The 26,723-nt window shown below is 37.3% G+C and overlaps 1 protein-coding gene across 4 annotated transcripts in view; it reads right to left on the reverse strand.

The window, feature by feature from the left end:
- Nucleotides 1-26,723, reverse strand: part of CAMKMT (calmodulin-lysine N-methyltransferase) — a 372,525-nt gene that overhangs the window by 25,090 nt on the left and 320,712 nt on the right. For 2 of the 4 annotated variants that reach the window (XM_046661498.1, XM_046661499.1), the window contains exon 7: nucleotides 22,629-22,695. The exons of the other annotated variants lie outside the window; for them this stretch is intronic. In XM_046661498.1, the coding sequence (XP_046517454.1) occupies nucleotides 22,629-22,695 (67 nt within the window). The remainder of the gene's footprint in view (nucleotides 1-22,628; nucleotides 22,696-26,723) is intronic. 4 annotated transcript variants of the gene reach the window in all.

Genomic DNA, 26,723 nt, shown 5'->3' on the forward strand with positions numbered 1-26,723 from the left:
AGAGTGGTAAATAACCAACACCAACTTTTCCAGAAATGCTGAAGCTTCTAGTGCAGCTGGGACTCAGGCTCAGTGGGAGAGTGGGCCTGTTGCCCTCAGAGACCTAAGAGTCTTAGAGAGTTTCTATACGAACAAGATGGTTTAAAATATAGATCTATGCTAGACTTTCTCAGATCATAAAAGTAATGTATCAATTACACAAATTTTGGAAAAAGAGAAAAGTATTAAAATTACTCATAATCTTATCATTCCATGAACCATTTTTCAGAAGATGCTTCTAATACATGTGTAATTACTAAAGCACAAGAACAGAAAGTGCAGGAAATCCTGTGACGGATACTGGATATTGGATTCTTCAGGTACTTCAGCCTCTTGGAGAGACAGGGACCTAGCCAGAAATTGGCTGTGGATCACCACAGCAGATGTAATAAGTTGTGATTCTAAAAGAAACTGAAATGCTTGGCTTGGCCACATGGACCACAACATTCCCAAAAGGCATTTTCCCCCAATTCTCACGAGGCTTATGGTTTGCTGTCCCCCTAACCATAAGCATGTGACAAAGAGGGAGGGGTGTATGGACTGAGTCCAGCTTTGGCATGACAGACACATCTAGGTTCAAGTACTGGTTTCTTTCTTTACTAGCTGTGTGAACTTTGGAAATTATTTAACCTCTCTGAGTTTGTTTTCTCATCTGTAAAAAGGGTATAACAATGGCCACCTTCTTGAATACTCTAAGAACGCTATTCACGCTGTATTCTGGAGTTGTGTTGTTCACATAGCATACAATGAGAATGGTGGCCCTGGGAGTTGTGAAATCAGGCAGCCATCTATCTTGGAAGACTAAGACGATGGTGACTTCAATATTCAAGGAGCTGGTCCTTCCAACTCCTCTCTTCCAATGATCTTGCCCTCCCCCCTCCTCTGACACTCACATGATGGTCATGCACACTAGAGCAGTGCTTCCGTTGTGGGGAAGGACCAGATTTATTTGTTGTTTATATCCTATCTGTTTATATCCTATCTGATACTTTTGTAAAATATAATAACAAATTAATAGACAAATGAAATTAAAAACGCAAAGACGTTAGAATACAAGTCTGCTGATCAGATGCTTGGGTGTCACAGCAGTTTTTCTAAACACTTACTTTCACTTTCTGAATGCACTTCACTGCAGATCAGTAGCATACAGTTCACAGACTCCAGTCTAAGTCCTATTGATGAGCAACAGTGCTCCAGAACTTGTCTTTATCAATAGCTGCAACCCTGACCCACTCTCTGACCAGCCCCTCTATCTTTCACAGCTCACTCCCTCTAGACAGTATTCTAATTCCAACCATTCTTCAATCCCACTGGCCTACAATCTGCTGATCCTATCACCATGTCACTGACCCCCTTCCCTAATGTTTCTCTTCCCTCCTTGCCCAGCTTAGATCCCATAGCCAATCATTTTAACTACTCCCTTGCACAAGCCCTCACCCCCATCCCTTTCTTACTTCCTCACATTTGTTCAATCCAGCTCTCTGCCTGCTCTGAGACTGCACCTGTGCACCTGAATGTGGCTGGAGAAAGCACGCAAGCATCTTGACTGGCTTCGCTTTAAATTCATGACCATAAACCTCAAGTGGACTCTTAATGATGTCTGGCAGTTATACTTATGTTTCCCTTGTCCATTTACTCTCCTAGGTCATTATTTTGCACTACTTTCTCTGTTTTAAAAATTCGAAAACTTCCTCCCTCATCTTCAGCTGATGACCTTGCTTCCTACTCTACTGTCAAAATTACAGCAATCAGATGAGAACTTCCACCACACTTATACTCCTAACAGCATCTGTACATAAATACTCTTCCTTCCTGCCTGTTATCATAGATGAATTAGCCACACTCCTATCTAAAGCCGGTATCTCCTCTAATAACACTAGATCCATCCCCTTGTGTCTATTCTAGGGCTCTGGCAAGTCTCTCGTCTCTGTCCTACGTTATCAGCTCTTTCCTCTTTACTAAGTTATTTCCGTAAATATCCAAACATGCAGTTATTTTCCCTCTCTTAAAATATCCTCTTTTGACTCTACCTTCCCCTCTGGTTATTGCTCCATTTCCCTCATCTTCTTCTGCAGCAAAACTCTGAAAAAGTTGTTGAAACTCTCTTTTTTCAATTCCTTTCCTCCCATTCTCCTTAAATCAATTCCAATCAGACTTTCATCCCCAGTGTTCCACCAAAAATGCCCTTGTCAAACTCATCAAAGGATTCCACATTGCTAAATTCGCATCAGTTCTTAGTCTTCATCTTACTTGACCTATCAGCCTGGACCTCATCCACGAACTACAGATTCATATATCCAACTTCCTATTTAATATTTCCACTTGGATATCTAATGGATATCTCAAACTTAACATGTCCATTATTGAATTCCTCATCATCCTTCCCCAAATTCACTTAATTCACAGTCTTTCTCATCTTGTAAATTCCATCTTTCCAGTTGCTCAGCCAAAAACCTTGAATACATCCTTGACTCTTCTTTTTCTTTTACACCCCACATTGGATATGCAGGAAATACAATTAGTTCTTCCTTCTAAATATGTCAAAATCCAACTTCTCTTTATTTCCATTGCTCCCATCGTGGTCCAAACTACTATCATCTCTCATCTGAATTATTGCATAGTCTCCTAATTGGTCTCCCTCCTTCCACCCATCACTCTACAATCTCTGCTCAAGAGAGCAGCTGCAATGATCCTCTTAAAGCATATATCAAATCATGAGCGTCTCCTACTTACTACCTTGTAACGGCTCCTCTCTTCATGCAGAGTAAAAGTCAAAGTCACTACAATGACTGATACGACCCTATGCAATCCAGTTACCACATGGACTTCATCTCCTATCACTCCCTCCTTGCTCTCTTTGCTTTAGCAATACTGCCCTCCTTACAATTTCTTGACTATACCAGACATGCTTCTGCCTTATGCCCTTTATATTGGCTGCTTCCTCTGAGTTCACACAGATATCCCTCCAGATATCCCTATGGCTTGTTCTCTTGCCTCCTTCAAGTCTTTATTCAAATGTCTTACCTTCTGAGAAAGGCCTACACTGACCATTCCATTTAAAATTGCAATCATTAGTTTCCACTCCAGACTCCTGAACACCCTTATCCTGCTCTTTATTTTTTATAGCAGTTACTACCCTTTAATGTGTTATATAACTACATTATTAATTTTGTTTATTCTCTCTTTCTCTAGTATAACATAAGCACCATAGGAACAGAGATTTTTTAAAAATTTGTTTTGTACCATGATGTATTTTCATTGCCTAGAATAGTTCCTGACACACAATAGCTGCTCAATAAATATGTTATGTGAATGGACTGTGTATGAACATACTTAGCATAGTGCCTGGCACACAGAAGGCACTCAAGAAACAAAGTTTCCTAATTAAGCTGTTCTCTGAATACAGTGTGTAGATTAACTAGCTATGGAGGCCAGTCAAAATGCTTTCTGAGGATTTCTGCTTTTTGCAAAGATAGAGTAACAAGGACTTCATTTACCCTATTGCCTGAAACAACCAAAACAACTAGACAAAATATATATGACAATAGTTTTTAAGACACTGAAAAACAGCAACAAAGGACAGTAATCCTTGAGAGAGGGGGAAAAACTTAAGTGTGACCACAATTACCCCGGCTTACTGCCTTGGGAGAGTTTTCAGGCCACAGCACAGGGAGGGAGAACTGAGGTGGACTCCTGAGCTAAGGAGATGGAGCTGAGAGTCTGAGGAAACCAAAGCAGTCAGAGTTCCCAGTATAGAGTACCAGATAGGACGGTGCTGCACAGAGAGAGAACTCCAAAGATCTGTGGATAGTCCCCCTAGGGTATTCTGCAGAGTACCAACTGGTGCCTGTGTATGATGAAACTACTTGAGGTTGGGGAAAGAACCATCTGAGAGGATTGGAGGGGAAAGAGCCAGTGCTCACATAGGGCCAGGAATGGTGCCTGTTGCCTCCAGCCACTCTAGAAAACCTCATAATTCACAGGGCACTGGGTAGAGTACTCATATGGATCTTGTCTTAGTAGTGGGAATAATTAGCCCTAGACTAAATGCTGCTCTGGTTCTGCCTAACAAATCTTAAAAGTAAGACCCAAAAGGATCAAACTATTTCCAAATAACTGCGTCCTAGAACAAAACTCAAAAACAATTACAGGAATACAAAAACATTAATATCCTAACAAGGTAAAACTCAAAATGCCTGGCATACAATCAAATATTATCAGACATGCAAAGAATTGAAATAATAAAACCCATAATGAGGAGACAAATCAAATAATTGCACTCAATCTAAAACTGACACAGATGTTAGAATTAACAGACAAGGGCATTAAAATAGTTATCATGGTGGTATTCACTATATTTACAAAGTTGAGTAGAGGGGTTGGCCTAGTAGCACAGTGGTTAAGTTTGCACGTTCCAGTTCGATGACCTGAGGTTTGCTGGTTCGGGTCCCGGGTGTGGACCTATGCTCAACATCAAGCCATCCTGTGGCAGGCGCCCCACATATAAAGTAGAGGAAGATGGGCACCGATGTTAGCTCAGGGCCAGTCTTCCTCAGCAAAAAGAGGAGGATTGGTGGCAGATGTTACCTCAGGGCTAATCTTCCTCAAAAAAAAAAAAAGTTGAGTAGAGATATGGAAGATATTTTTAAAGCCCCAAATCAAACTTCTAAAGATGAAAACTACAATATCTAAGAGGAAAAATACATTGGATGGGATTAACAGCAGATTAGACATTGCAGAAGAGAAAATTAGTGTACTTGAAGATAAAGCAATAGAAACTATCCAAAATGAAATACACAGAGAAAAAAAAGAATAAAGATATATTTAAAAAGTTAGTGTGTGAGCTGTGAGGCAAATTTAAGTGGTGTAATTGGAATTCCCAAAGGATAGAAGAGAATGGGAAGCAGAAAAAATTTTTGAAGAAACAATGGCTAAAATTTTTCACTCTTAACTGACATCAAAAAATGTCAACAAACTCCAAGCACAAGAAACGTGGCACATAATAATCTAACCAAATTGCCCAAAATCAGTGATAAAAACAAAATCTGAAATGTATCCAGATTAAAAAAACAGTATATACAAATAAAGATAAGAAGGACAGCATATTCCTTGTCAGGAATATGCAAATCAGAAAACAGTGGAGTGACATCTTTAAAGTACTGAAAGGGAAAAAATTGTCAACCTAGAATAGTATAGCCAGTTAAAATACATTTTTTCAAAAAAGGAATGTAAAATACATGTTTTCAAACATATAAAAGCTGAAAGAATTAATCAGCAGATATGCACTCAAGAAATCTAAAGGAAGTTCTTCAGACAGAAGAAAATTCATACCAGATGGAAATATAGATCTATAGAAAGAAATTATGAGAACCAGAAATTCTAACTACGTGGGTAAACATATAAGGTTTTTTTCTTATTATTTTATTCTCTTTTAAAATATAATTGACTAGTTAACCAAATAACAAGTATTGTGGAATTTATAACATATGCATAAATAAAATATAGGACAACAATAGTGTAAAGACTGGGATGGGAGAAATGGAAGCACACTACTATAAGGTTTTTATAGTATAGATGAAATGGTATATCATTTGGGGATAGATTGTGATAAGTTAAAGATGTATACTATAAAAACTAACACAGCCTCTAAAAGAACAAAACAAAAAGTTACAGCTAATAAGTCAACAAAGGAGATAAAATAGAATAATTTTAAAATACTCATTTAATCCAAAGGAAGGCAGAAAAAGATGAAAATAAGAACAAAGAATAGATGGGACAAACAGAAAACAAAAAACAAAATGACAAATTTAAATCTAACCATATTAATACTTATACTAAATGAAAATGGTCTACTACCCCAGTTGAAAGGTAGAGAGTGTCAGATGGGATAAAATACTAGACCCAAGTATATGTGTGTCTACATGTGGCTTACAATAAATGTATTCTAAATATAAAGCCACAAATAGGTTAAAAGTAAAAAGATGAAAAAAGATATAGTGTTGCTATTAAAAAGAAAGCCTGAGTAGCTTTCTTTTATATCAGACATAGTAGATTTCAGAGCAAAGAACATTATTGGGTGTAAAGAGGATCACTTAATAACATTAAAGAGTCAATTCAAGAAACAGACAAAACAATTCTAAATGTTTATGTACCAAATAACAAGAGCTTTGAATACCTGAAGCCAAAATGGGTAGAACTATAAGAAAACAGACAAAACCACAATTATAGTCAGAGGTTTCAATATTCCTTTCAATGATTTAATTGAACAAATAGAAAATAAGCAAGGCTATAGATGACTTGAAAAACACTGTTAGCCAACTTGACTTAATTGGCATTTATAAAACACTCCACCCAACAAAAGCAGAATATACACTCTTTTCAAATAGATAAGGAACATTTACCAAGATATATCTATTCTGGGTCATAATTTAAGTCTCAACAAATTGCAAAGGATTCCAGTCATAACAAAAAATATGTTCCCTGACCATGATGGAATTAGATTAAAAATCAATAACAAATTAGAAATCAATATTCTCTATAACATCTCCAAATAAATGTATATAAATGTTACACTTATAAATAACCTAGGGTCCAAAGAAGAAATCAAAACAAATATTGAAGAGTATTTTTAATTGAATGAAAATGAAATTACAATGTATCAAAATTTGTGGGATACCACTAAAGCAGCACTTGGAGCGAAATTAATACCACTAAATGCCAATATTAGAAAAGAAAGAAAATTCGCTAAATAAACAAAAAAAGAAGACTAAGTTAAACCCACATAATCAGAAGAAAGGAAGTAAAGATTAGAACACATACAATTTTTCCTTGGACAATGCAAATCCAACATCTATTCCTGATAAAACTCTCAGCAACCTAAGAATTCAAGGGAACCTCCTGAACCTAAAAAAGATTATCTGTGAAAAACCTACAGCTACTATCGTACTTAATGGTGAAAGATTACATGCTTTCTCCCTAACTTCAGGAACAAGAAAAGGATGTTTCCTATTCAACATTGCACTGGAGATTCTAGCCACATTAATAAGGCAAGAAAAAAAAGAAAAGGCATCCAGATTGAAAAAGAAGATGTAAAATTGTCTTTATTAGCAGGCAACATGATCATCTATGTAGACTATCCAATGGGCTATACAAAAAAGCAACTAGATATAATAAGTGAGTCTAGCAAGGTTGTGGGATACAAGATCAATATACAGAAATCAGTTTTATTTCTTCATATAAGCAAAAAAACCTGAAAATTGGAATTTCCAATTCTATACCATTTACAATAGCATAAAAATATGAAAGAGATAATTCTGACAGAAGATAAGAAAAATTAAATAAGATCTAAATACATGGAGGTAAGCTGGTGGACAAAAGATAGTATTTTCCACAAATAGCGTTTTAACAATTGGATGTCCATATTAAAAAAAAAAAGAACTTCTATCCATATCTTGCACCATATTCAAAAATTAGCTCAAAATGAATCACAAATATAAATGTAAAGCCTAAACTATGAAATGTGTAGATGAAAATACAGGAGAAAATCTCTGTAACCTTGGGCTAAGCAAAGATTTCTTAGATATGACACAAAATGCATGATCCTCAAAGAACAAATTGGTACATTGAACTTCATCAAAATTAAAAGGTTCTACATCTTTGAAAGATGCTATGAGGAGAATGGAAAGACAAGCCACAGGCTGGGAGAAAACATTTGCAAATCATATCTCTGATAAAGAGCTTATAGCCAGAATATATATAGAACCCTCGGAGTATGTCAATAATAAGAAAACAAGCAATCCAATAAAAAAAAAATGGGCAAAGCATTTGAACAGACGCTTCATCAAAGAAGATATATAAATGACAAATAAGCACAGGAAAAGATACCCAACATCATTATTCATTAAGGAAATTCAGATTAAAACCCCAATGAGCTACCACTGTATACCTAGTAGAATGGCTATAATTTAAAAGACTGTCCATATTGAGTGTTGGCGAGGATGTGGAGGCAATGGAATTCTCCAACACCACTGATGGGAATATAAAATAGTACACCACTTTGGAAAATGGTTTGGCAGGTCCCTTAAAAAGTTAAATATACACCTTTGTATGATCTAGCTGTTCCACTCCTAGGTGTTTGCCCTAGAGAAGTGAAAGTGTATATCCATACAAAGCATATATCTATATATCCAATATGTACATAAATGTTCAGAACAGCTTTATTTGTAATAGCCTCAAACTAGCAACAACCCAAAAGTTCATCAATGGATGAAAGAATAAACAAATTGTGGTACGTCCATACATTCAGATACAGTAGTAATAAAAAGGAAATAACTCAGGAATAAAAAGGAAAGAACTATTGATAGATGCAACAACATAGGTGAATTTCAAAATAATTTTACTGACAAAGAACACTGACTAAAAAAAAGGACATACTGAATGATTCCATTTATTTTAAACTCACCTCACGCCCATCACAATGGTTATTTTTAACAATACAAGAAATAACAAGTATTGGAGAGGATGTGGAGAAAAGAGAACCCTAGGAAATTGCTAGTAGGAATGTAAATTGGTGCAGCCATTATGGAAAACAGTATGGAGATTCCTCAAAAAAATTAAAAATAGAACTACAATATTATCCAGCTGTTCCACTTATGGGTATTTATCCAAATAACACAAAAACAGTAATTCAAAAAGATATATGCACCCCTATGCTCATTGAAGCATTATTCACAATAGCCAAGACTTGGAAAAAACCAAAGTGCCCATCAACAGATGAATGGATAAAGAAGACGTGATATAGAAACACAACGGAATACTTCTCAGTCATAAAAAGATGAAATCTTGCCATTTGTGATAACGTGGATGACTTTGAGGGTATTATGCTAAGTGAAATAAGTCAGACGGAGAAAGACAATTACCATGTGATTTCACTCATATGTGGAAGATAAAACAACAACAACAAAGAAACACATAGATACAGAGAATAGATTGGTGGTTACCAGAGTGGAAGGCAGGGGGAGGGCAAAAGGGGTAAAGGCTATACAGAAGCCGAAATATAATGATGTACACCTGAAATTTATGTAATGTTATAAATCAACGTTCACAATTAAAAAAAGAGGAAAAAATCTCTAGAATATATAAAATAATATATAGTGAGGAAAAGTAAATCAGTGGTTTCCTGGGGAAGGAGGAACCTTCAAGGAGCAGAAAGGAGGGATTACAAAACTTATAAAATTAAACATAAAGTTTATGGAACGCTAATTTTACCATAACAAAACTGTAAAACAAAAAACTAAAAAGAAGATGCTTTCTGAAAGAGAGCAGGGCACATATTATACATATAACTAGGCCCTCTGACCTATATAAGCTTTACTAACTAAGGCATAGCATTCACATGTAAAGACATGTAAAGGATAGTTCTACCAAACACTCAAATCATGTCAACGTGTTACCTGTAATTATATTGACATCAAAGTAAAATGTATGTTGCCTCTATTTTATTTCATCACAATGTCAAAATCTTATTTCTGTTCAAAATTCATTACAAAGTAAAGTACAATTTTACAGATAGAAATATAAAACCAATAATCATAACAGAATTCCTCATGCTTTAGAAAAATCGTAATAGCTATGGGCATGTCAAACCGGTTAAGTTTAACAGGTGTAGTACAGCAGAAAGAATGCTGGGCTTTGCAGCTAGAAAGCTCTGAGTTCAAAGACTGACTCCACCACGTACAAGCCAGTGAGGCTGAGTGCTCTATCATTGCCCTCCTCTGTGAAAAAGAGACAGCAATAGATGCATTGCACCACCAGAAAGAATTGAATGAGATAGAATATATGAAAGCACATAATGGGTGCTCAACAAATATTAGTTTCCCTTCCCTTACTCTTGCACTAACTTAGGTCTTTCATTCTGGCTTTGAGTTTGGAGTTTCAACCTGAAACGCAAAACCAAAGGATTCCTACCTTGGGATTTAAAACTCTCACTAAAAAAAATTTCTTGAACAGAGAGCGTGTGTTTCAAGTTTGTAATAAAACCTAATGTCAAACATGTTCAACCTAATTTGTAATTCATTGTATTTTAATTCATATTAATTATATTTCATGGGGAGTTAAAGCATTTCTTTTCTCATATGCCCATGGTTAATATTTCTTTGTTTACCATTATATTTGCAACCCCTGGTTGGGGATAAGTCACAGTTTTAACTCTGCTGTTGAAAAGGCAGACCCTTGTGTATCTGCAAAAGCAGTCTACTGATACAATTCTTGATCATGCTTGCTAAATGTAATGAATTTAGAGTTATTCAAAAACACGCTATCTTCTTACCAGCAGTGGGGAAGGCAGTAGTTTTCTTTGCATGGATATTATAGGCATTCTTTGCAATGGACTCCAGTAGCCTTTCCCACAGTTTCTTTCATCTTGCTTCTCAAGGCCTATGTGGGCTCAGCTCACCCTCACAGAGGACACATTCAAGTAATTTACAGTGTTTACCTAACCTTGGGAATCGTTTCTCTTCTTTTAAAAGATTCCCTATTTGTCACTTGTCCCTCCATTTTTCCTGATCTTTTATAGAGGTTCAAAATGTCATATGCTAGGATCCTTTATAATAAAGCGTTTTAGACACTTGGGGAAAGGAATACCATCTAAATCTAGAACAGAAAACCAAGAAGGAGAGAGGGTACCAGTCTGTTGATTCCCTAATTTGTGAGCCAGTCCATCCACAAAGTGTTACTGAACACCTCACTAGAGTCTGTGAACAGCTGAACCAAGAGGACCTACTTCTAAGTAACAAAATTATAATAGTCAAAGGGAACATGTAGCCTTATTTGGAAGACAAGACATTCCAATGACACAAAGAATTACAGATGGTCATGTTGAGGGAAGATATCCTGAAGAAGATGGAAGGTGGAATGTGATCTTAAAGGCAGGATTTAGACAGGAAAGAGGAAGAGGAAGGACATCTTAGACAAAGCCTAAAGAAGAGACAAGGGTTTGGAGGCTTGGATGCTACACATCCCTGTTTTCAGCTCCCTAAACTTTCCACATCTTTGTTCTCAGCAGATGACCTTACTGAGAACCTACAGATTTCTGATGTCATCTTTTCCCTCTTCTTCATCTTTTCTTTTCCTTTTGTCCAAAAGGAAGTAGGATCACTTGTCCTTTCAAGGAGAACCCCCCCCCCCCCCAAACTGTGCACAAGATAAAACCACTCCTTCCTCTTTCCTCTCGGTCCATGATTTTCAAACTTGAGCATGTATAGGAATCCTCAGAAAGTTTGTTAAAACACAGATTGCTGGGCTTCCATCCCAGAGTTTCTGACTCTGGGGTGGGGCTTAAGAATCTGCCTTTGTAACAAATTTCCAAGTGATGCTGATGCTGCTGGTTTGGGGACCATACTTTGAAAAGCACTACTCTAGGTCCTTGGTCCATCAAATACCCCCCTTTCATATCTTTACTTCTTTGTTCTTTGCTGTATTGGCATGCCTGCCAACACACCCAACTCTTCCTTCAACTCTGCTTCCCCTTAGTACACATACTATTTCCCTCTTGCCCTTTGCCATCAACATTTTTGCAGGAGTAGTCTACTCTCATTGCTTCACCTGCCCTTGCAACATGACCTTTCTCACAACAGTCATTAGCATTGCTCTTCAATTTGCTGACACTGCTGATCACCCTCTCCTTGAAATTCTCTCCTGGACTTGCTTCCATTGAGGACACCACCATTTGGAATCAGGCTTTCTGTTTTCAGTTCCTTCTCAGCATCCCTTACTGGCCCCTATTACTCTGCTCCTGAAGCACAGACACCTTCCAAGATTCTGTCCTTGGCCATCTTCTCTTCTGACTTCCCAGTTTCCATGGTTCTACTCCTAGCTCTTGATTTTGATCTCCAAATCTTCTAGCCCAACGTTTTCCTGAGACTTGAACTTTTATTCTTGACCGCTTGCTAGCTATTGTCACATCCAGAACACATATTTATGTTCTACAACCACCTCAAATGTTGCATGTCCCAAACTGCTCTCTTACTCCTTCCGCTATTTTACTTCCCACGTACGGTCACTTCTCCGGAAAGGCCCCCAAATTTGCTTGCCATTCTCCACTGTCATTCAGGCCTGGACTACCTGTTTCCAGTTCTCTTACCACTGACATGGCTTTAAAAACAAAAAAAGCTTTTTATTATAAAATAAAACATTGAAACGGAAAACAGCACGAAGTAAATATATGTCAGTTAATTATTATGAGGTAAATACCCGTGTAACCCCACCCAGATCAAGAAACAGAACTTTGCCTGAGTCCCTTTACGTGCTCTGTCCCATTCACCTCCCTTCCACCCCAATGTAATGACTTCCTAACTGGTCTGTGGGCCTCTGGCCTCTCCTCATTCATCAAACCAGATAACTAAATTTGCCTGGACACATCTTTTCTACTCCTATGCCTTTGGTTATTTCCTCCCTGCTTTTCATACTTAGAATGCCCTCTTCAACTGCTTTTCTTCCCTCACCTTTCATCTTCTAAATCACAGCTCAAGGGCTACCTCCTTCATGAAGCTTTCTCAGATCCCTCTACCCCGAACTGGGAGATCTTCTCTTTATCCTTACTTTGCATGATTAACCCCATTAGAGCAGACTCTCTTAGATCTTAGTAGCTGGACAAGTGTCTATCTCTCATCTGGATATCTTGAGCTTCCTAAGGCAGACACTTCACCTTATTCATCTTTATAACCCCTAAAGAGGCCGTCACACTGCTGTACACGTAGCAAACTCTAAATGACATTTAATTATATTGAGCTTAATAACACAAGTTGGACTAGAATTGTGTCTAACAGTGAACTATTTTAGGCAAAAAAGTTATTAATTAACAAAATTAATACCATACCCTTATTTAAAGAAGAGTGTATATAAAATAGATACAGCAAAAAGAAAAAGCTTTTCGGCGACTGTGAAGCTAGGGAGGTTAGATCTCTTTGTCCTCACAGCCCGTCGACCCTCCCCCAAAACCCCTCAACAAAATGATCCCTCCCCCCTACAAAAAGTCCAGAAAACAAGGCAATTCTTTTAAAGAGATCCAAGTATTATTTCTGGGTCTCCCTCTTTTTCAACTAGGCTGGAATTAGTGTTTCTCAACTGGCGTAGTATTGGCATTTGGACAGGACAATTCTTAATTGTCGTGGACAGTCCCTTGCATTTTAGGATGTTTACAATCTCTGTTCCCTCCAGTACTAGTAATAAAACTTACTCTTCGTGACAACCAAACAAAAATGTCCTAGACAGTTAAGGTGTGGAGGGGGGCACACAGTCCACCTTTGGGTAAGAACCACTGGTGGATCATCCCAAAGGCCTCTTCTGATGTCTGCTACTTTATGAATCCCAACAACTAAAGGCTGTGATATAGACAAGAAACTAATCAGAATTACTCTTCTATCTGTACAATTTTCCCCTTCCCACAGCCATTCATGTCTTCATTAAGATGACACCATTAAAATTCAAAGTCCAAAGTGAGGAATAAAGCCCTCACATGGAAGGTAAAAAAATACCTCTCCTAAGGACAAATAAGATGTCCACAGATTCACCTTTGTGGTTTTAGTCGGTATGCTAAACTCAACAGAAATCTAGGGATAAAATGGGCTTATCAAAGTGTGATCTGTGCTCCAGATATTAGAATCACCTGAGGAGAGTGTTAAAATGTCAGATTCATGAACCTCAACCCCAGAAAGTCTGATTCAGTAACGAATTTTTGTTTTCAAAAAAGCACCACATGTAATTCCCATGACAATGGGTCATGAGCCACTTGGAGAAACTTTATTCTAGAAGATATTTACCTGTTTGGGTTTGGATTTAGAATACTCTTTAGCCGTAGCTCTAGACTTTAAATTCCATGTGCCGAATGTCTTTATTTTCAAAAGGGGGATTTTAAAAAGGGTGCCACTCCAGAGAACTAAGAGTGGCCCTAAAGACAGAATTGATTAAGAATACTCTCTGCTGGATCACTAAGGGAAGGAGGCAACATCACTGATTAATCAAAACAAGATTTCATTTATATAAATTCCTTGAAACAGATTACCTGGCCAACTTTGTTGGTTTTATCTTGAAATGAAACTAATTTACATTTCCAGACTAGGAATAAGACTTGGAGAAAGGTAAGAGGGAAGTAAAATTAGGTCTTAATGAAATTTTTACCTCAGAAGATGTACAAGATTAACTACAGACAATTGAGAGCTGACAGTAAGTCAGGTCCCGTCCTTTCTCTATAAATGCATGACATCCATAAAATAAACAAGAGAACAAGGTGAATGGAACTGGCTTTAATGAATGCAAATCTGGATGACTTTAAAGCAATGAAACACTACAGAATTTAATGAGAAACTCTCAGAGAGAACTCTAGTTCAATGGTTTCCAAGTGAAGTCTTCAGACCAGCAGCATCAGTGTCACCTGGGAGTCTTTTAGAAATGCAAAATGTTGGGCCCCACCTCACTCTCTCATCAGAGGATGGGGCCCAACCATCTATGTCATAACCAGCTCTGCAGATGGTTCTGATACAGTACTTAAGTTTGAGAACTGTAGCTCTAGCTTATCACTTAGATGTTTCTGGACTGACTTTAAAGCTGATCCCACCCTATGCCTCTATGTTTTTGTCTGTAATTTAACTGAAATACACTTATTTCAGAGTCTAAAAGGAAGACAGAGTGGCCTAACATTCAGGCCCCCTATGTTGGTAACCGGTATATTCTATATTGATTAAGGAGGATTGGTAAAGGGTTTTGAGATCTTGAAATAAAAGGTACTAATTATTTTACTAATTATATTTTCCATTTCAAATATCTCTGATTCTATGATTATGACATTTGATTAACTTACATGGTAGCACAACACAGTGACAATAAAAAATTAGAATTAGTTCTCGTTTCACATCAAATTACAACTACGTGCCATTTGATATGAAATAACAAAATTAATTATTGCTTTTTAGTGTTTTCTTTTATTTTTCTTCTTTATTCCTTATTTTTCAAACTTATGAACTTTCAGGCACAGTGCAATTTAATATAGGAATTTCACTATTTCTTGCCAACTTCAAATTATAACTTCCATAATAATGGGATAAAAATTATTCTGATCTAGCATTGTGGTAGCAGCTTAGGGTGACCCACATTAGGTGGTTCAAAAGGAGAGAAAAGCTTCCAAATGCTTTTAAGAAGCCAGTATACCAGTGATATTAAAATCTAATAAAGATTGCTCAAGGAAACTGTGGACCAATTTTCCTGAGGAATATCAATGCAAAAAGCCCACATAACATCATATACTCCTAGTGTGAATGTAAAATGGTCCAGCCACCTTGGAAAACAGCCTGGCGATTCCTCAGAAAGTTAAACGTAGAGTTACCATATGACCATATACACCCAAGAGAAATGAAACTTGTCACAAAAATTTGTGCACAAATATTGATAGCAGCATTATTCATAATAGCCAAAATATGTAAATAACCCAAATGTCTATCAACTAATGAATGCATAAGTAAAATTTGGTATATCCATACAATGGAACATTATTCAGTATTAAAATGAATAGCATCCTGATACATCCTAAAACATGGATGAACCTCAAAACACTATGCTAAGTGAAAGAAACCAGACATGAAAGACCACATTACATGATTCCATTTATGTGAAATGTCCAGAATAAGCAAATCCAGAGAGACAGAAAGTAGACTAGTGGTTGCCTAGCACCGGGAAGGAGAAAGGGTGGAAGGGGTTGGGAAGACTGTTAATGGGTATGTAGTTTCTTTTGGGGAAGATGAAAATGTTCTAAAATTGATTATGACGGTTGCACAATTCTGTGAATATACTAAAAGCCAGTGAATTGTGTATGTTAAATGGCTGAATTATATGGTTATATGAATTATATCTCAATAAAGTTGTTATAAGAAAGAATCCCAGGGGCCAGCCTGGTAGCGTAGTGCTTAAGTTCGCATGCTTCACTTTGGCAGCCTGGGGTTCACAGGTTCAGATCCTGGGCACAGACCTACACACCATTCATCAAGCCATGCTGTGGTGGTGTCCCACATACAAAATAGAGGAAGACTGTCATGAATGTTAGCTCAGTGACAATTTTCCTCAAGCAAAAGGAGGAAGATTGGCAACAGATGTTAGCTCAGGGCTAAACTTCCTCACCAAAAAAAAAAAAAAAAAAAAGAGAGGAATCCCAAATAAGATATTATTAAAATATAGTAGCATGTTAAATTAAGAATTAAGACACCATGACCAAATAACTAGAAATATAGAGATGTTTTAATATTAGGAAACCTGTTAGTATGGATTGTAATAGTTATAGGTAAAATCAGAAAAACAATTTGATCATCTCCATACAGGCTGAAAAGACATCTGCTCAAGTTCATATTTATTTATGATAAAATCTCTAAAAAGTAGGAATCAATAAAAAATTCCTTAACAAGATAAAAAGTATCATATATATTTCAACTCAAAAGCTAATGCATACTTAATGGTGAAACATTAGAGGATTCCCAACAAAGTCCTACTCAAAGATACTTAAAAAAAATTTTTTTTTTTAAAGATTGGCACCTGAGCTAACAACTGTTGCCAATCTTGTTTTTTCCTGATTTTTCTCCCCAAATCCCCCCAGTACATAGCTGCATATTTTAGTTGTGGGTCCTTCTAGTTGTGGCACGTGGGACGCCACCTCAACATGGCCTGATGACCGGTGCCACGTCCACACCCAGAATCCGAACAGGTGAAACCCCGGGCAGCCGAAATGGAGCGCTCGAACTTAACTGCTTGGCCACAGGGCTGGGCCCAAACATAATTATTATTTAATATCATTCTGGAAATTTTTATCCAATAAAATTATACGAGAGAAAGAAAAAAGAGTTATAAGAATTAGAAAAAAGTCAAAATTGTCATCATTTGCAGATGAAGTGATTGTTTATTTGGAAAATTCAAGAGACTAAACTGACAATAAGAAATAATAACTCATTGAGGTGACTAACCATTTACTACACAAAACCCTATAACTTTTTTATATATGTACAAATAATCTATTTGAAAATATAATGTAAGAGAAGATCTCATTTATAAGAGAGAACAAAAAAGATAGTTTCTAAAAATAAACTTAAGGGAAATGAATCAAGATTTTGAGTGCTGGTGAAACACCATAAAAAAGCTTAAAAAAAAGAAAACACCCTGTTATTGAATAGGAAGACTCAAAGTCATAAAGGTGTCAAGTCTTAGTCAACTATGCATTTTTTTCAATGACAATGAAAATGCCAATATAATAAAAATACCAACATAATTTTAGAAAATGCTAAAAAGAAAGAATAATGGCAAGGGTCTAGTCTTAAGAGATATAGAAGTATATTAAAAAGTTTTCTCTTAAAACTGAAAGACACATTCACAGAGGACGCAGTCTTCTGATGTGCACACCTGGCTATCAATATTGAACTTGGCCTATTTTTGGTAGTGAGATTTTTGACCTTGGTAAAGAGTAAGGATGTCCAAATAGTCAGTACAATGTTATTCTAGAAGAAAAGGCCTTAATTTTTAATTTGCTGCAGTTTAAAAGGAACGCTAAAAAATACAGTATCCCCAAATTTTAAAAATCTGGCTCATTTTTAATATAAATAAAATAAATATATAATATAATAAAATATCTGAAACTGGATAACATTCCTGTGGGAGTTGGTTTCTTCAGTGCAAAGCACTGAATAGTAGGGACATGAGCCCTTCTATAAATTTGTCAAGCAAAAAAATAATGTTAGTAATAGAAAGTATACAAGTAATTTCATTTTCCTATATCCAAGATAGCAAGAGAAGGAAACAGGACTGTGGCATCTCTAGAATTCTCAGCAGTTCTCAAGATTCTGTTACCATAATTCTAGCAAAACTCACTAGCAGGTGTATTTTATCAGAAAATTTCTTGCAGACAGCCCTCAGCTTCCTTATCTGAGTTCCCTTCTTCTAACCTTCCTCTTCAACCTGACAAAGGACAGATAAATGCCTATTCCCAATGTCAGTTTGTCTACAGACACCGCATGTGCATGCCTGAGAAGAAGCTTATCCTGAAATGAAAGTCAGCTATCTGATATACAAACTGATGTCTGAATCTCAAGAGCTTGACTTTCTTCTAGTAAAAATTGTTTGGTTCCATAAGCCTTATGGATTCATGTCTTTCAAAAATGTGCTCCAAATACAAATCTTAAAGTCTTTCATGTAAAAGGCTCAAAGTGTACTAATTGCTTCAGGGAATACAAAAACATGTTAAGCAGAATCCTTGCCTTCAAGAAAATTGTCTCCCTTGCTAAAATATGAACTCCAAGTAGGCATGGACTTTCTCACTCTTGTTAGTCACTACATCTCCAGCACCTAGAACAGTAGGTGGCAGACAGAAGGTGATCAAAATATTTATCAAGACATGAACGAACCAATGAACATGAAAACAAAGACAACAAGCTTTGAACAATAAGAGAATATGCGATGTTTAACTGTGGGACTATTCTAAAGCCAACAGAAGTTTAAAAAAGGAAAAGATTGGGGCAGGCTGAAAAAGTCTGCGAAGGCAGGAGGAAATGGTAATTAAGCCATCCTAGAAGGAAGGATTTAGGGGCTGAGGAGGAGAGGAACAAGATTGGGAAAGACCAGAGATGGGAAGGACCAAATGTGTTAGGAGCAGAGTGCCAAGGCTGTGTGACCAAAGGACAGTGTGTATGTTGCAGGCAGTGGAAGCTAGATTGAATGAGGAAACTGAGGGCAGACTGCAGAAGGCCTGGAAAAATTACCAACTGGATCCCACTTGGTTGGGATCTACATTTTTAACATCATTTTTCACATCCCCAATTTAATCTCTAAAGGAAAATGAGCCTTAGAGAAGACATAAATCTTAAAAAGCAGGAGGGCAATGGGGCCAACAGCCAATCCTGGGCGCCCACATAAAGGTAAAATTTGGTTTATAAAAAAGTCCTAAAAGTTATAATTAGTTCCACAGTTTACTAAAATTAATGATTTATCAAAGAATAATAAAAGTCACAGGCCTAAATTCACTAGCAATTTTCACACAAAGATAAGCTTTTTTCTTAAGTAGAAACTCACTTTTAATGTCGCAGCAGGGTATATCTAATAGATTTTTTAAAAATATTGTAACTGTTAACTAATATTAACCAGAGAATGACGCTATTCACTAATTCTGGAACACCCAGAAATATGTAGACGTCAAAAACTCCAAATGGTTCTTATTAGACAGTCACAATTTTGAAGACAGCTTCAGATAAACCTAACAATTGAGATGCTGTAAATATCCCTGCTCTTTCACCAATTTCTAGCTATATTTAGTAGCACAATTTCCTTTCGTCAAGAGGTGTTTTTTTTTTTTTTTTCTGAGGAAGATTAGCCCTGAGCTAACTGCTGCCAATCCTCCTCTTTTTGCTGAGGAAGACTGGCCCTGAGCTAAAATCCATGCCCATCTTCCTCTACTTTATATGTGGGACGCCTACCACAGCATGGTGTGCCAAGCAGTGCCACCCAGGATCCGAACTGGCAAACCCCAGGCTGCCGAAGCGGAATGTGCGCACTTAACCGCTGTGCCACTGGGTCGGCCCCATGAGTTACTCTTGATAACTCCATATTTATGTTCTCAAAGGCAGAATACCTACGACATATTAGTTAAATGAATGGATGGCTGCATGGATGGACAAACAAATGAACCATCAAATGATTGTATTAAGATCTTCGAAATGTCATGGATATATGCTTCATATATGTGCACCCTAGATTTTTCTTGGCCAGGGCTGAAGCTTCCAGGCTTTTGCAGAGATGTCTTTCAATTTAGCAACAATCAGCTTGGGATTAAAATGCAACAGAGGGAGTAAGAAAATTTGTAACGGAAGAGCGTAATTCTAGGCAAGGGTTGTGGTGTTTATGAGAGCAGGGGTGGATTTACTGGGAAGCTAATGAAGCGTAAGCTCAACCCTCATTTGCCCAGGCCCCTTCCAGGGCCCACAAAGAGCCCCAGTGATGTGTTCACATGGTCATATGTTTATGTAAAATTTGCCAAAGTAAAGTACAATCAAATTTATCCTTCTAAAGAGGGCCCTCAAAATAAGTTTCAGGTCCCACGCAACCTGGGTCTGCACTGTCTGAGCGGTCGGAAGAGGCTGGTAGGAGGAGGAATGCTGGTAGTTACTGAGAACATCGTCAGAGCAGTAGGAACGGGAGCTTGGGGTACCAGTCAGGTTTCTGGGTGCCTTCTCATTCCTTTTTTAAAACACCATTTCCTAGGTTCACATTTCTCATACCACGATTCCTTTCTGCTTTTACATCTTCTTTGCAAATGAAGTCACAGGAGACATTCAGCTGTTACAAACTTCATGTCAAGCTTTGAAGTGCTTTTTAATAGCAGAAATATTTGGCTCACGTGTGGGCTTTGTAGCTATGGTAAATACCTCTTAGTTATCTGTCGCTACTGTTATTCCACACCTCCAATTTGGAAGAGAAATTCTGCATATGCAGTGAGGCACTAAAAGAGAATATTGAACTATATCTTAGCTCTTTTGTGAACGGTTTCCTTTTATTTCTTCCCGCGTGGAGCTAATGCTTTCATCATATTGTACTGGTTATGGGTGGGAAAGCAGTGGATGGAAGGGGAATGCTGATTATTACATCACTGGTTGACAGTTTCCTCTTAGCTTCTTAAAGGTTAAGTGGTCAAGTAGCTCCTTAATATGAGATCAAGGCATTTCCAGAACTGACTCATCCACCTGTTTTCTAGCAAAGTGCTTTAGTAGACTTGGGACAAACTACCTGTGGTACTTAGAAGAAAATGACCACAATTTATATGAGATAAAGACAGGAGAAAACCCTCATCTTGGAGGTTTGCATATGACTATTGACATATAGGATATATGTCCAGGTACATATCAGAACAATATATTTAGAAATAGTATTTTTGAGAACAGATAAATAGAAACAAAGGCTATTAAGCATTTCAGATATGTCCTGTGTTGAACTATGACCTTTTGCCTCTGTATGTAACTCAATTATTTTATGAAGAGGTGATAGAAAATATTATTGCACTCCATAAGTTAAACACTTCACATTTTTATTCCTCAAAATGCAGCATTTTAGAATTCTAGAAATGTTTATTAATTAGTGATTATTAACACCCAGTAAACAACATTACATCTTGTAAAAACACAATCTCTCTTCACAGCATGACGCTGAAATCTATTATTCCCTGATTCCATATGCTGAAATACACTCAAATGGTCACAAATGACCTTAAGCATTAAATAAATGTAAATGAGGACAACATAGAAAATGTGCTTTTGATTGATAACTAAAAGACCAGGTTGAAAATCACGTCCCAAAATGAAGGGAATGGCAGTCTGCACTGTGGAGTAAAGGCTTTCCTAAGAATGAAGCACATGCAGGTAAAAGCGGATTGCTCTTTCTCTGGACCTGCCAGAGGTTTTCTGGGAAACAGAACTGGTTTGTTCGTTTATACGAGAAACACAGAGCTGTTTTACTGCCCCCTGTGCCATCAGCTTACTCTGAACATTCTAACGCAGGATTTAAAAATACTATATACACACTGCATTACATTCACCAGCTAATATAAGAGAAAAAAATTATTGCTATTCCATAGCTGCATCCCAATATGTTGACCACTTTAGTTGTTAAGCATTGTTGCCGTTCATCTACCTTTTCCCCCGCAAACTGAGCAAGTGGGGTAGGAAAGCATCCTCAATGTAGAGAAAACTCAAAATGTCAAAGGAGGACAGATTAACAGTAATAAATAAACTACGTAATTACTTAAAAATTAGATTGCTCTTCTAATAACATCTGTGGTTAAATTATAAAGGAAAAATGCACAAATACAGGTATGTCATGTGAAAACTACTAAATGATTATTCATTCCTTTAGGTCCATACCAACAGGGCAAAAATGAAAACGCAGCATCACAAAAAACACCATTGGTTTGGTTGAGGGTAAACATTTCTCCTAGTTTAGATAAGAAGTAACAGAATCTAAAAGGCAACGGATACCTATATTATTTTAAAATCATGGACTAGAGCAGTGTTTCTCAGTCTTGGCACTACTGACATTTTGGGCCAGATATTTCTTTGTTGTGGGGCTGTCTTGTGCATTGTAGGATGTTTCGCAGCATCCCTGGCCTCCATCACCAGATGCCAGTGGCAACCCCATCCCCCTAGTCATGACAAAAAAAAAAAAAATCCCTGGGGTAAAATTGCCCCTGGGTTGGGAACCAGGGGAATAGAGCCATTCAGAGGAAGGTCCCAGGCTGAACTTTTCCTACCCTCAGATTGTACACTCTCAATCCTGAAATCATTCCCCATGCAGTGTTTAATATACTTATCTTCAGTCCTTCTCATCTATTAAAGATAATGAGAATGCCTGCCTGCTTCATTATGGGTTCTTGTGAGAAGAAGATACTTTTAAAGTGCTTAGAACTGTGCCTGACACACAGTAAGTGCTCAATAAATTTTAGCTAGTATCATTTTTAATATTCATCCATAGTATCGAGAAAAGCAGTTTCAACCAGAGTGTTTTAATGTGGAAAGGTATCTTACCAGCTTGATATTTTCTGAGTCTTAAACACACCTGCCTTCTGATTCCTTGTGATGATATCTTTCACATCTATAGGATATGGTTAAGAAAGCTTCTACAGAGATAGTCAACTGACTCCACCCCCCCCTCCCCAAAAAGGCCCATAAACAGTGATCTTATTGCACCTGGGATCAGCACGGTGAAGAGAGAAGAGCTGTAGGGTGTGAGGCAGGAGAAGGGTCTAGTCCTGGCTCTACCACCAAGTGTTGAATTACTGCCACAGGCAAGCTCTTCTCATTCCCTGGGCTGCAGTTTTGTCACATGTGAAATGTACATTCAGGGAGAACGATGGCAAGCCCCAGGGCTATGGACGCTGCTGGGGGGAGATGACTGTTATAGGTGCCATGCTCCTCTTGCTTAAAAGAGCTAGGAGTCCAAAGGCAAGCCTCTTTCGGTCAGTGAGGAGGGCAATGGCAGTCTGCTGAGACATTCTAAGTTTTCCAATCTCCTAAATGCTACCAGGGAGGGTGGGATGAGCGTCAGGGGAAGACTTGAGAGGAAGTGAGACAAGGACATGGAGCAAAGCTTGGAGAATCTTTGAGAGAAAACAAATTACTGAAGAAGAAAGTCAATCCAGTGAAAGGCCCCTTGAAGAACTGTCCTTACAGACTTATGCTCTGGCCTCTGGCCATCTGCTAGCATGTGAAGACTTGTACAGAAAGAGCCACATTTATTGAAGAGACCTTTTGAGGAGCTGGTCCATCACATCACAGAGCACCATCTTTATGAGGGCCCACGGGGAAAAAATCATGTCAGGTTTCAACACCAGGAAAAGCTAGACTTCAGATCAAATAGTTTTGTTTCAACTTCTGGACACTATGAATTTTACAACCGTTCCTCTTTCTCTTTTTGCTCTAGTCCCTGTGCAACTCAGAGGCAAATGTAGGACTTCAGTCTAACAACCACAAAAGCTCCTAAGGCATATATTTTTTGTACTGACCTCTATTCCTGGCTTCATCATATTTTCCTGGCTTTCTAATGTCCAACTGCCCTCACTTCCTCATTTTTTTTTGGTATATTCTATGCGTCACTGTAAGAACCCTCAAATTCCCTCTTTTGGAATAAGGTGGGCTTAAATAAACAAGAAATAAACTAATTCCAGTGACGGCTGCAAGCTGAACTAAATTGGGCCCATGGGGAGGACACCAAGCAGACAAGCGATGTTCCCTTATTGCTAAGAAAAACAGATTTCCGGAATGCTCGAAACAAGCATTGGCCAAGATCTCCCTGCAAGAACAGAGCCACAGGACTTTTTAACCCAAATCTCCGCTTGGAACACCAGGCACACCCATTTCTCCTCTGAGTGAATAAGCAGGTACTGTGATAGCTTTCTTCTCCCAGGAGTGGGTAGGAAAAATCAATTAGGTCTCCTAATGAAGGGCTTTGTTGAGGTTTACAAAAGTGCTATAATGCAGACTTTTTTTTTTCTGGGTGAACTTTCCTGTATGCAAATTAAATACTGTTAAATTACATTCATTAAAAAAATAAAAGAGACTAATTTGCCTACTTGTTTTGATTAACTAAAATGACACATCGGCCTACAGTTCTGTCTATTTCAGGAAGAAAGTATTTCAGGAAAGTCTTCTAAATGAAATGTCTTGTAGAAAAGGACAGCTGACATCTTTATTCTGAGAAGAACAAAATTAGTAAAGAGTCAACTGACAACTGTTTTTGATTAAGCTCCCCTACACTCCGGCCACACCCTCCTCAGCGTTTCCATGACATCCAACCACACGCCATAGTGTGCCCGGTACATCTGTCGAGTCGTATGAGTACATGACTAATCTATCAAGCAAAACATATTATTCTGTTAGTGGAGGTAATACTTTTTATAAAATAGTCACAGGGAAGTTAAATTATATAACTCAGAAAACCTATTACAATTTTTAGTAAACATCTTAACACTATATACTTTTATACAACTTATAAACCTGTGACTCCAGGTGGTCAGGCTGAAGCAAGCAAATATATTTATATTCTAGAAGCAATTTTTTTTTAACGAAAAAATTCACAGCAGAATTTAGGCTGCTTTATTTTTAGAACTAGGAAGGGAATATATTTTGTAGTTTAGGAGGTATTTTTAATATGAAAACAAGTACAAAGAGAAAAAAATGGCAACACTGTATTAAAATATTTCCTTAAGAGATATATTCTGATATTCTGCTCCCCACCCTTTACTTTAGGTCAGATTTTGAGGTGGTTCCTCTGACTGGCACTGTGTCCGTTAATAGATTTTATCATTCTTCTGTCACCTCAGGGTAATAAAGGAAATTCAATCAAATCAAGTCGATACGTCCAGAATAGCATTCAACAGGATGGACCAAATCGTGTTCTCTGAACTGCACCCACCTTCTGGAAGACTTCAATGGGAGGTACTGGGTGCAGAGAAAGCCTTAATGTGATTTCTGATTACATAGATACAGAGCAATCGCCTCCAATCTCCTTGTCTGGGCAACTGAACTTCCAGAGTCATAGGATATATGCTTGTGGCTAAAAGGAAACCAGATTCTATCTTTCGATTTCCTTTCCCAATAAAGCATAGTTCAGGAGTGGGGCTCCATTTTAATTTTTCTGATTTTTATTCTTAAAATATATATTTTTGTATAATGACAGTAACAGTTATTTAAACAAATTGTATACATAAGTTCTATATATGTAAATATAATTAAGTGAATTATATATAAAATATTGTTTAAAATATTAGCCTCCTCCTGTAATTAGTGATCGTTTTATTATCAGTAGTTGCATACACATTTTCAGAGTTGGCATTGTTCTTTAAGCAAGAAAGTATTTTTAAAATAATAACATTGTGATTCACAAAGCATTACTTTCTTGGTTTATGTTACCTTTATTTTCATTGGACCATTAAAGGTGGGGGTATGAAACTACGAAATTATAAGTCCTGTTCATTTTGATCTCTATAGGTTTTAAAAAATGCTTGATGTAGCAATATTTGCTAATTTAAAGGCTGAATATATTCTTAAATGTGCTTGTTACTCAAATGAATTGAGAGGATGACAGAGAGGTACTTGGAATTCTGTTAGCAATGTCAACTGTTAAGTTTACGGATGAGAGGCATTTTCTTCCAGAGGATGCTGAGGAAATGCAAGATGACACTCACCATATCATTCTACTTTTGGGTGAAACAGAATGGTTTAATGGGGAAAAAAAAAAGCTTTGAAGTCAAATGAACCTGGCTCCTAGTGCTGGTTCTGATACATAGTGGCTGTGCAAACTTGGGTAAATTAACCTCTCTGGGCACCATCTCAAAAACAGGAATAATGACACCTATTTTATAGGCTTAATGGAGTATCCCACAGAATAAGCCTGACACATCGTAGGTGCCTAATTCATGTCAATTCATTATCTTTTTCAATAATTCAGGCAAGAGCTTTGGAAGGACAAAGAGGCTGGTGACAGTAACTAAAATGAGGTTTGGCACTTATGCTTTATTTTCTTTTCCCTACTGCTCAGAACTAATTTATGTGAACATTTATATTGTAAAATATAATATATATTTAAGTATATATTGTAGACTATACTATATAAATAAATTTATATTTATATTATAAATAAGTAGAAGGAATCAAAGAACTTCTGCCCTGGAGGTTTGCAGTGTCTTTCCCACGGATAAACATGCTCTAGCCGAGGCATAGTTCTGTGTCCCACGAGAACAGAGACTCGGTCTGACTTTCCACTGCTGTACCTTTAGCACCTGAAATGGCATGCAATTAATAGTGGTTGAAATAATTTTAATTACTTAATCAGCTTAACTTATTATATAATTTGTATTTAATTTTCAAAGTTATTTGTTGAGCTCCTACTCCATGTGAGGCGCAGAGTGTCCATTTATGACTCACCTAGTAAAGAGAAGTACAGCTGGCATCGATATTTGAGGAAGGGGTCTGGCCACAGGATGATGGCCTGGCATTCCCAAGGTCTCAAACATCCACAGCACAGGCTGCACAGTCTGCATGAAGCTTAGTTTATTAATTACTCAGGTCAGGGGTTCTGTTAAATAAAATAATGTTAAGCCAGGGGTGTCTCCTTTAAAATGC

The sequence above is a fragment of the Equus quagga genome, chromosome 5 (genome assembly GCF_021613505.1).
Source record: "Equus quagga isolate Etosha38 chromosome 5, UCLA_HA_Equagga_1.0, whole genome shotgun sequence".
Classification (NCBI taxonomy): Eukaryota; Metazoa; Chordata; class Mammalia; order Perissodactyla; family Equidae; genus Equus; species Equus quagga.